An 11960-nucleotide genomic window follows, 5' to 3' on the forward strand; every position below is an offset into this window, starting at 1 on the left:
AAGCAGCCGTTTAAAAACAAATAAAAAAAAAAAAATTAAATAAAAAAATATTAAAAACAATTTTTTTTTGGGGGCGGAGAGAGGGGAGGGGAGGGGAAAGAGAAGGAGGGAAGAGGGCGTAATTTTTGCCGTATTGTGACATTTACAAATATTATTATTATTTTTTTTTTTATTACAAAAAAGGTTAGATATATATTGTGGTTTAAAATTAAAAAAAAAGTAAAAACGTTTAGTATTATTATTATTATTATTTCAAATGGAATTTATTCATTATTATTATTATTATTATTATTATTATTAATATTTGTAGGAGTTCGTTAGTAATTTTATTTTTTTACGGTTTCAAAAAGAAAAAAGAAAACTTTTTACTTTTTCTCACAATAATCATCCAGTTTTTAACTTTTTTTTTCTTTTTTCTCGTAATTTTATTCCTACAGGAAAACATACAAAAAAAAAAAGGAATTTCATTCACCCCCCCAAAATTTTTTTTTTTTGTTTTTTTTTTTTTTCACGTCGTGATTTTATTCTCGCCCTTTTTGTTTTTTATTTTTATTTTTTAAATAATTTCTTTTTAATGTATTTTTCCTCTTGGAAAATTTTCCACTTCCTGTCGTTTATGCTTACGTCGTTGTTGCAACAACGTCCCTTTTTTTCCCCCTCCCGAATTCCCCATTTCCGTTTTTTTTATTTATTTTTATTCCCGAACGAAACGATAGGTTTAACACAAACGCGAAACGGTTTTTTTTTTCGTTTACGTCGTAAATATTAATAATAATTTATCGTTATTATTATTATTATTATTATCATTATTATTATCATTATTACTTTGTTTTCGATGCGAAAAAAAAAATGTATAAAATAAAATCGATAAAATCGTCGTAGACGACGTCAGAGTTTACTTAAAAATTTATATTTACGTATTTGTTAGTTTTTTTTTTTTGTAACGAAACGGAAGAGGAAACGATAAAGCAGAAGAAAAATAATAATGATAATATAAAAAATAATAATAATTTATCGATCGTAATGGATCGAACGTAATCGATGAAAAAAATGAAAAAAACATTTTTTTTTTTTTTTTGCAAGAAAAAAATTTAATCGATAAAAGAATGAAAATTTAATTCGGGAAGGGTGGGAAAGGGGGAGGTGTAAGGGGTGGGGGTGCATGCACGGTTTTTATCATCGTTATCAACAACCCTCTCACGATATATATATATATTTCGTTAATAAATTTTTAAATATCAAATTAATTATTTCCGGTAAATTTTTTTAATTTTTCAGGTCCTTTTCCTTTTTTCCTGTTTTGTCTATCTTTAACCCTCTCTCATTGGTACCAACAAAAACAAAAAAAATTGTTGCACGAATCGTTTCCTACAACCGACGGTAATTGTTTAACTTTTTTTTTTTTTAAAAAAAGTTTTTGTTTGTAAACTTAAATAAGTCGCTGTCGCTGTCGTGTTGAGTTTGTTAAGATTTTATTTTGTTAACGTTGTTGTTTGTCTCAGGTGTTGCGCGAACGTAAATTTGTAATTGATTGATTGATTGATTGATTAATCGATTTTCTTTTAAATTATTTCATTAGGTTAGTTTTTAAGTAGTGACGTAATCAACGTCGTTATTCTTAATAAATGTCAAAAATCTGGTTTGTTGTTGTTGTTGTTGTCGTTAATGTTGTCGAGTCATTATATAAAAATTTTCGTAATTTTCGCTTCCGTTTTTTGTTGTTTAAAAAAATATTTTAGCAAAAATTAAAAAATTTTTTCGTTTTCAGTTTGGGCCGTTATCGGATCAGTCGGAGTTGCAGTCGTTGCGATATTCATGAGTAAAACATCACGCAAGAGGGAAAAATGAACAAGAAACCCGGGAGAGTTTTGTCGATACAAAGTCACGTGGTTTCGGGTTACGTCGGAAATAAAAGTGCCACGTTTCCGCTTCAGGTTCTCGGTTTCGACGTGGATCCCATCAATTCAGTACAATTTTCAAATCACACGGGTTACGGATTGTGGAAAGGACAAGTTTTGAAACAGGACGAATTGGAGGATTTGGTAAAAGGTTTATCCGCTAATAATTTAGATAATTATTCTCATTTGCTCACGGGATACATCGGAGATGCGGGTTTTTTGAAAAAAGTCGCCCAAGTCGTTAAACAATTGAGAAAAGTCAATCCGAATCTCGTGTACGTGTGCGATCCGGTCATGGGAGACAACGGAAGGTTGTACGTACCGAAAGAATCCATGGCGGTTTTCAAAACGGAAATCGTACCTTTGGCAAACATAATCACTCCGAATCAATTCGAATTGGAAATAATAACGGACAGAACGATAAAAACATTCGACGACGCATTGAAAGCCATCGACGCCGTGCACGAAATGGGAGTCGAAATTGTATTTTTAAGTTCGACGGATTTGGCCGCGGACAATGAATTGTTGTCGATAGTGAGCAAGAAAAAGGGTCAGGAGAGAAACGTTTTGAAAATGATTTTTCCGAAACTTCCGGCGAGTTTCACCGGAACCGGAGATCTCACGGCTGCATTATTTCTCGCCTGGTACGATAAAACAAACGATTTGCAAGTCACGATGGAAAACACGATTGCGACGATGCAAGCCGTCGTAAAAAGAACTTTTCAAATGGCAAGACAATCGACCGAAGGCGATAATCCGACCGTATCGGCTTTGGAATTGAAATTGATACAAAGCAAAACGGATATCGAAAATCCGACTTGCACAATAGCTGCCGAAACGGTAGATTTGTAATAAAAAAAAAAAAAAAAGGGCTTCCAAATTAATTTAAAAACATTGCCTTATTGATTTCGAATCCTTTCACTGTTCTAGAACCCCGATCACAACCGTCACCACCACCACCACCACTTCATCTATCTATCTATTGTTAACTCATTCCCTTCTTTTTCTGATTGTTTTTTTTGAGCTTAAAAAAAAAAAATTTTTTAACGATGAATTCTTTAGCAGTATATACGTAAATATTTTCAATATTTGGGTTGGTAGCACTGATTTAAAATAAAAAAAAATTAATTCGAGAATTCATTGTCGATCGTGTATCAAATCAACGAATGTTGTTGTTGTTGTTGTTGTTTAGTATTGTTTTGTTATGAATGGAAAAGTTTTATTAATTCTTTTTTTGTTTGTTTTTATCATTCGAAACAGTCATTTTTGATGAATTTTTATATAAATTTTATTATATATTTAAAAAAAAAGAAAGAAATGATTATAACTGTTATAGACGTAGTAGTAGTTTTTTTTTTTTTTTTTTTTTAATTAGATTGTATCGATTTAAAAAAAGACAATAATGTTTTTGCTAGTTTTTTTTTTGTTTTTTGCTATTAATATAAATTGATTTCATTTATTTTTTATAATAATAATAATAATAATATTGTTTTCCGTAAATAAATTTACAATTAAAAAATTCCATTTCAAGTTCCACGCACTAAAAAAAAAATTTCCTCAGAATGATTAAAAAAAAAAATTATTAATTTTAATCATGATTGTTGATTGTCGTCAACAACCAACAAATTGAATCAACCATAATTTGTTTATAATAATAATAATTGAAAAAAATTATAAATAAATAAAAAAAATGAAAAAAAAATATTTTTACCAAAAATATTCTCAAAAAGAATATTTAACATTTATAAAAATGGAAAAAAACGGAACAAAAGATGACTGATTTTTTATAATAAATTTAATAGTACTTTTTAATTTTCTTATAATAAAATTCGTGAAACGACGATTTCCCTACCCGTCAAATAAATTAATTTACTTTTTCGAATTAATAACGTGAGAACTTTTGTTTTTTTTCTCTCCCCCTCCCCTCCCTCTCTTTTTTATATATTTATTTTTTTTTGTGTGTTTAAAGGGCAAAAAATATTTGTTTTTGTTTTCCCAAAAAAACAAAAAAAATCCCCGGAAAAAAAAATAATTAAAAAATACCAACTTGACAGTCGATTTAATTTCGGCTTTTTTTTTTTTTCCTTTTTTCTTTTTTCCTTTTTTATGTGTTATTATTATTATTATTATTATTATTGTCGCTGAAGGATTTTCATTTAAATAAAAAATAATTAAAATAATTAATTATACGAGATTTTACGAATGAAACGAGGGGGGTGTTGGGTAAGCGAGTGGTGAGGGGGATATTATCAAATGACAAAAACATTGAAAAGGTTGAAAAGAATGATGACGAATTGTTTTGCACGATTTTAAATGTCAAACCTTTTATCCCTTCTTCTTTTTTCCCCCCTCTCCCTTTCAACACATCAACGGGGAGCTTTTACCGATTAAAAAAAAAAGAAAATTTATTATTATTATTGTTTAAAAAAAAAAAATTTCAGGTAAAACGTAAAAAAAATGTAACAAATTATTATTTAAATAAAAGAGGGATTTCGAATGATTTGAATATGAAAAAAAAAATGGCGCGTAATTAAAATAAAAAAGAAAACCGTAATAATAATAATAATAAATTGTAATTTTGAGTAAGTAAGTGTTCACGCACGTACGTAGTTATAATCATTATTATTAATAAATGAAAGAAAAAAATAGTTAAAAATCATTGGATAAATTTAAAAAAATAAATAAACATTTATAAATAACGGATTAACGATAGCAAATAATATAATCCCTTAAATTTTTTTGCTTTTGTTTGTAGCAAATCAAAATCTGACATTTAAAGCGAATAAAAAAACAAAAAAAAAAAAAAAGAACGGAAAATTTCTTTCCATCCCTTTTCGTGATGCACATGACATTTTATTTTCGGATATCACTTAAACAAAAAAGAAAATCCTTTTTTTTTTCGAAGGCGGGAGGGGAGGGGGGTAAAACTATCGAATCGATCGACACAAAATTTTATTTATTTAAAAAAAAAATCCCTTTTATGTGTACATAAATACATAAATTATTTTTATATTGTTATATCGATTCGAATTGTTGTTGAATTTTATTTAAAAAAAAAAACGATGACATTAATTATTAAATTTTCGTTTAACCGTTTTTTTTTATAAACGCAATTATTATTATTTTATTATTCTAATCAAAATCGATAATATTTTTCTATTATTATTATTATTTTTCCTTTTATGACGTCATTTGTAGGAAAACAAATACGAAAACTACGTAAAAAAAAAATAAAAATCGACATCAATTTTTTTTTTGTTAAATTTTTAACATTTGATTAATCGATTATCGATATAAAAAAATTAAAATAAACATTAACGTAAAACGTTTTAAATAATAATAATAATGATGATAATGATGATAATGAAAATAATAATAATAATTTTACCTGGATAATTTTCATGGTCGATTAATTATTCATAACTGAAATGAAAAAAAAAACAAAACATTAAAAATTTTTTCCGTTAAAATGTCATTAATGGGTGATCGAATAAAACAAAACAAAAATGGCGACGACGATGATAATAATAATAATAATAATAATAATAATAATAATAATTTTAATTGACGTTTTAAATAATTATAGTAACGTTAATTGTGTTTATATGTTTACAAAAAATAAAAAAAATTAAATATATTTTTCAAGGAAATTTTATCGTTATTTATAATAATAATAATTTAATAAAATTTCCGTTTCCGTTCAAAATTTTTTACCCGAGGGGATAGGGGAAGAGGAGGAAAAAAGTGAAATGGCGAATTTGAGTCGAAATTAAACGAAAAATACGATCGATAATTACTTGTAATTTTATTTTAATTAAATTTTTCGTTAAAATTTATGTTCGTTGCTCTCTCTCTCTCTCTCTCTTTCTCTATATCTTTTCCCCTCACCTCCACTCCCCTCCCCCCAACGAAATTAAAATAATGCGTGAAAATGAATTTTAAAAAAATCAAAGGGTAGGTAAAAAAAGAAAAATTTCTTTTTGGCGGGAAAAATTTTTAAAAAGTTTTTTTGCCCAAAGAGAGAGAGAAAGATAGATAGATAGAGAGAGAGAGATTTTAAATATCAAAGGATTAATACCAAATGACTCTAAAAAAAAAAAAAAAGTATTAAATCTTTTTTTTTTTTAAAAAAAAAAAAGGGTAACAGGTAAAATGGGATTTAAAGTAATTTGTACTCATTTTCATTTCCAGATGAATTTAGAATCTGGAGAAAAAAAAAGGAAATGAATGGAATGGATGGTAAATGAAATAAATGGATGAAAGATGGCCGAGAACGTTAAGGAAAATGAGAAAAATTTTGTTCAAAGGTAAAAGAGAAAAATTTTTTTTTTTTTCCATTTAATTCAATCCTTTTAACGAATTTTTCTTTTCTCTTTTTTCCTGGAAAGTCCAGCCGTTTATTTTTTCCAAAACATCATTTAACGTAATGATACGGTCATATATAAAAAGTAATAATACTTAACATTATTCAAAATGGCCGAACTTTAGAAATTTTTTTTCGCACATTAAATTAAAAAAAAATTCCAATTTTATTTTTATACTCATTAAAACCTGGAAAATTTTTGAATGGGAGGAAAGGGGAGGGAAGGAAAATTAAGTAAAATCTTTTGCGGTATAAATATTTCGAGTCTTTTATTATTATTATTATATTATTAAAAAAAAAAAGGGAAAACATTCCATGAATGGAATTAAAAATTAAATGATAATTTTGGAGCTTTGGTTCTTTAATAAAATTTTATCCTAAGAGATAAACATTAATTTAATTATAAGAAAACAAAAAAAAATTCCAGGAAAATGAAAAGAAAAAAAAGGGAAAAAAACGCGTTCGAAAAAATGTACGGTATACGTAAATTTTCCAAAAAAAAAAAATTTTCTGGAGGAAAAAAATAATAATTTTTATTTTATTCTTTTTTTTGTTAATGAAATTAACTTTATTTATTTATTTACTACTACTATTATCATTATTATTATTACGATTTTTTTTTCTCCAACAAAAAAAAAAATTAAATTAACCAAAAGAAAAAAAAAAAAAATGAAGAAAGGAAAAAAGAAAGGAAGGAAGGCTGGAATAAGGTTAATTAAATTTATTCCTGGAGTCTCAGCTCGGTGTTCATTTGTTATTTTCAATTTTATTACTACCATTGTTTATTGTTTTTCAATAATTTATCAAATTAACCCATTTGAAAATCCCTTCCACTATACTTTACTTCATTTCCCCCCCCCCTTCTCCCTTCCACATTCGAAGTCCACCCCACCTCCTTCCTCAAGGGTAGAAAACAAAAAAAAAAATTTCCATTTAAATTGTTTCAAGTATTTTTTTCCATTTTTTCTTTTTTTTCTTTTTTTGTTTTTAAAAGCTTTTCCATTATTATTTTCCAAAATAAAAAAAATTTTTTTTTTTTATCGCATCATATAATAAGTAGACTCTGAAAAACGATTTTCCAAAAATGAAATACAAAAATGAAAAGAGGGAGAGATAGAGAGAGAGAGAGAGAAAACGATTTAAATAATATTATTGAGCGACGGTGTTGGAAACAAACAAAACAAAACAATAAATAATAATAATGATAATAAACGAATGACAAATTTGTTTTTAACTATTGATTTTTTTTTTTCGAACATTTAATTTAAAAAAGAATTCCAAACTAGAATTTTCCTCCAGCCTGGAGGGTTTGAAAACAAAAAAAAAAAAATGAAACCTGTTTGGTTGTTGTGCGATGGAAACACCGTTAACGACCATGAAACCTTTTTTTTTTTTTTTTGTTTTTTTACTCGTTTACAACCTTTTCCGTTAGAGTAATCTTTTCCCCATCTTTCTCTCTTTCTCTTCTCCCTCTCTCCCCTCTCCCCCCTCTCTCCCTTTCCTCCTTTCAACTTTTTAAAAAAGGCAAAGCAAGAGAATTAATTCGGTTTGGGTTACCATAACGTCACCCTCATATGGAAACATTTTCTGACAGTGGAAATGAGAAAGGGTTCTTTATTATTATTATTATTACTACTTTCTTCTTCTTCTTCCACGTTCGTGAATTTTGAAATTTACTTTTTTTTTTTTACCCTCGAATAAATCCGAGAGAGAGAACAACAATGTATTTTTCTGTTACTATTTACTATACGGAAGGGTTAAAAACGTTTAACCGTTAATAATATTTTTCATCATATTGTATTCGTTAGAGGGAAATTTTTAATCGATTTCCGGTTTCCATATTGTCGTCTCTATACATTCTATTTACGTAAAATTAATTTTTTTTTTAAAAAAAAAAAACTCAGACACGCGCGCGTAAAACTTTTTTTTTTTTTTTTAAATTTTATTTAAAATATTTTACTCGAGGGTAAAAAAAAATTATTATCAACGACTTTAAATATGTGAGAGAGAGAGAGAGAAAGGAAGACCGTTACATTTTGTGAGCGAAATACTTCCGACAATTTAATTCAATTAAATATAATTTTTAACCGTTTGACTTTTTAACGCAGCATCCATTCATCATCAAACGAAGACTCCGCAACGTTTTTTTCTTTTTTTTTCTCTTTCTCACAAAGGAAACTATAAAAAAACCTTTTGAATTTTTTCGTCAAAGGAAAAAACGTTTAATTAATACCATTACAAAAAAAAAAGAAAAAAAAATTAATAGGAAACAATAAAATTGAAAAATTAAAAAAAAAAAGTAAAAAAAAACTCGTTAACAATAAGAAAAAGAAAAAGAAGAAAATTTTTTTTCCAGTTTTTTCCAGTTTTTTCTTTTCTTTTTTCGACATAGACAAAAACAAGAAGAAGAAGAGAAAAAAAATTGAGCAGTGACGTAAAAGAAAAGAAAAAAAAAAAAAAAAACCTTGAGCTCGTTCCAGGCCGGAGCTTGTCCCTGACATTGTTAATAATAATAATAATAATAGTACACCCATAATAGATGTTCCAGTAAGTTTTAAAAAAAAAAAAAAAAAAAAAAATGAAATGAAATATTGTTAAATTATTAAAAGGGTTTTCATTATTATTATTATTATTACTAACATCGTAGTTATCATCATCATCATTATTATTTTTTTTTTTTTTTGGAATTTTCCGATTTGAAAAATAATTTTTTCATTTTTTCCTTTTTTTTTTCGCGAAATATATATATATATATATATAACAATAATAATAATTTGATACAATATTAAAACAGGATAAAAAAAATATTTTTACGTGTTTCTCTCTCTTTCTCTCTCTCTCTCTCTTTTTAAATTCCAGAAGAAAAACGTGGCGGAAAAATAATTTCGTTTTTTTTTTTTTTATATATTTATTTTTCGCTGGTTTCATTCGAACCTTTTTAAATATTTTTATAACAAGAAAGAAAAAGAAAAAAAGAAAAATCCTCGATACGATGTAATAATAATAATAATAATGATAATTCGAAAAGAGATTCGAGATTTTCTCGAATCTCGAATTTTTTTTTCTTAATCGGATGCAAATAAGCGTAAGAGAAAAGAGTAGTAGTAGAGAACTGAAAATTTTTTTAATTCCCAAAAGAAACAAATCTAATTTCTTTAATAATTTTGTTTAATTCCACGTCGTTTTTAATATGCCTCGTGTCATACTACTTACTACCTGAATAAATAAATAAATAAATAAAATCTTTTATTAGTTAATAATTCCAGGAAGTTAATTTTAAACTTATTTGTTTAACATTTTTCTCTTTAATTTCCCCTGCCCTCCCCTCCCGCTCCCTCCCTCCCTAAAAAAAAAAGAAAAATCTCCAATTTTGTTTTTTTCCATAAAGGAAAATTCCATGTTTTGTTTTCTTTTTTCAAATATTTAAAACAATAAAAGTTTATTGAACTTGATGAAAAAAAAAAAAAGAAAATGTCGGACGATAGGGAGAAAAAAAAAAACAAACGTCGAATACTTAATTTATTTTCGTTAAAAAAAGAAAACAAAAACAAATTAAAATAGAAAAACGATGGAAAATTTTTTTTTTGGTTTTTCCGACGAATTTTCCTTATTAAAAAAAAAAAAAATTATAATTTATAAATAAAAACGCGTCGTTTAAATAAATCAATTATTTTATTTCCTTTTAATTAACTAACGAAATTTTTAATATTTATAGTGCGAATTATTTTCTATCTTTGTCTAATAATTAATTGTTTCGCCATATTTAAATTTTCTTTTTTTTTTTTTTACCCTTTTTAACTGACTCGAAAATTTTATTTCGTACATCGTTTTGATGATTTTAATTGATTTTGAATTTTGAGGGGGGGAGGAGGAGGGGAAGTAAGAAGGCGGTGGATGTTAAGAGAAAAAATTAAGAAACGCGGAAGCGAAAATTGATGACGTCATAAAAAAAAAATTAGACTTTGTCGCACATTTCTCTTCAAACTAAATCTTTTCTATTTCTTTGTGTCGATGTTTTATCATCATTTCCACGACTTGACCATCATTTGAACTTTGTCCTCAGAGGCAAAACAAGAGAGAGAGAGAGATAAAGAGAGAGAGAGAGATAGATAGAAAGAGAGAGAGTGAGGGGCACACCCTTATTAAAAACATCTCTTTAACGATTTATCATTATCCTCATTCTGAATAAAAATTATTAAATTTCTCGCCATTTTTTTTTTTATTTTTTGCAAAAACAAGTGCAATAGTTGATAAGGATAAACAACATAACCTTTTACAAAAAAAAAAAAAACAACCTTTTTGAAAAACCTTTTTCCTATTTATTTATTCGGCCTATTTAAGTTTCATTTAATTAGTTTGACATTTTATCTTTTTTTTGAAAGGACCCTCCCCCACATTTTCATCCGTAAAAAAATATACGAATATCCTTTAATTAATGTGTAGATCCCTTATAATAATGCATCAAACGGGATTTAAGATAAAAAAAAGGGGGGGGATCCTCGGTTTAATACAATCGTCGTAAAATCAAATCAAATCGATAGCACATCATTTAATTAAACGTTTTTCCACCACAGGTAACATTTCTTTCTTCTTTTTCACGTAATAAATTATTATTATTATTATTTAAAAAACCGGGTCGTAATCATAATATATACTTTTCTCGTTTAAAATATTACCTGGATGGAATTTTTTTAAAAATTTTACTACTAAACATATATTATACAAAAACAACACACGAGATTTCTTTTTTTGACGCCATTTTTGTTTTTTTTTTTTTTATGTATCATTTCCTTAATGGGAAACCGTTAAAAATCGAAATCGATTTGAAGTTTGATCGATCGAAACAAACAAATCGTTGAATATATATTTTGCTAAGAATAATTTTTTTTTTTTTTGCGTCTAGAAATATTGTTAAAACTCTTTACGTCAATTTATTATTATAAAAAAATATGTATATGTATTTTTCATTCGATTTCTGGACCGTTTTTTTTCTTCCGTGGTGGATGGGAGGATGGGGTGCAGGGGGTTGGGGAAAGAAAGATAAATGACGTAAATGGAAAATTTCTTCGAGGCAAATGAAAAAAATTTTTTTTTTTTTTTCCCCTATGTGAATAAAAAGGGAAATAAAAAGTTTTGATGTTTTTTTTAAAAAAGTTTAAACTACTACTGAAAGTAGATAGGAAATAAAGAAAGAAAAAACGTCAAAACTTTTTTTTTTTTTCCTTTCTTTCTTTCATTAACTTCCGATCGGTAAATTTGTTATGGTCAATCTATTTTTAGGGCCTCGATAATCAATTTAAAAAAAAAAAAAAAAATTAAAGTGACGGATATTTTTTTAAAAAATATCTCTCTTTCGCTCTCTCTCTCTCTCTTATAATTAATTTTTTATTGTCGTGTTTGTTTGTGTGATAAAATATCAACAAAAAGAAAGTTTTTCCGGATTTATTAACATAAAAAATAAATTAATTAATTAATAAAAAAACGAGTTTTTTTTTTTTCGGTGTTATCATTGTGTAACCGGAATTACATATTTATATAAATTTAACGATCGGTTACGAATAAAATTTTCCCTTTATTATTATTATTATTATTATTATTATTATTAATTAAAAATTTTTTTATTATTATTTACCTCTATGATGATGATGATGATAATATTCCGATGGGAAAAAAAAATCCTTTGTGTTATTGTTTGAAAA

General features: G+C 26.4%; 1 protein-coding gene across 1 annotated transcript; it reads left to right on the forward strand.

Annotated features, from left to right (window-relative positions):
- Positions 1-1844: 1844 nt before the first annotated feature.
- Positions 1845-2750, forward strand: Phum_PHUM442820 (Pyridoxal kinase, putative; the record flags this gene model as incomplete). The annotated part of the gene is made up of 2 exons (XM_002429573.1): positions 1845-2049; positions 2071-2750. The coding sequence occupies 2 exons, from the start codon at positions 1845-1847 to the stop codon at positions 2748-2750; spliced, it is 885 nt and encodes a 294-aa protein (XP_002429618.1).
- Between the last annotated feature and the right edge of the window lie 9210 nt (positions 2751-11960).

The sequence above is a fragment of the Pediculus humanus genome, genomic scaffold (genome assembly GCF_000006295.1).
Source record: "Pediculus humanus corporis 1103172108213 genomic scaffold, whole genome shotgun sequence".
In the NCBI taxonomy this organism is placed as follows: domain Eukaryota; kingdom Metazoa; phylum Arthropoda; class Insecta; order Psocodea; family Pediculidae; genus Pediculus; species Pediculus humanus.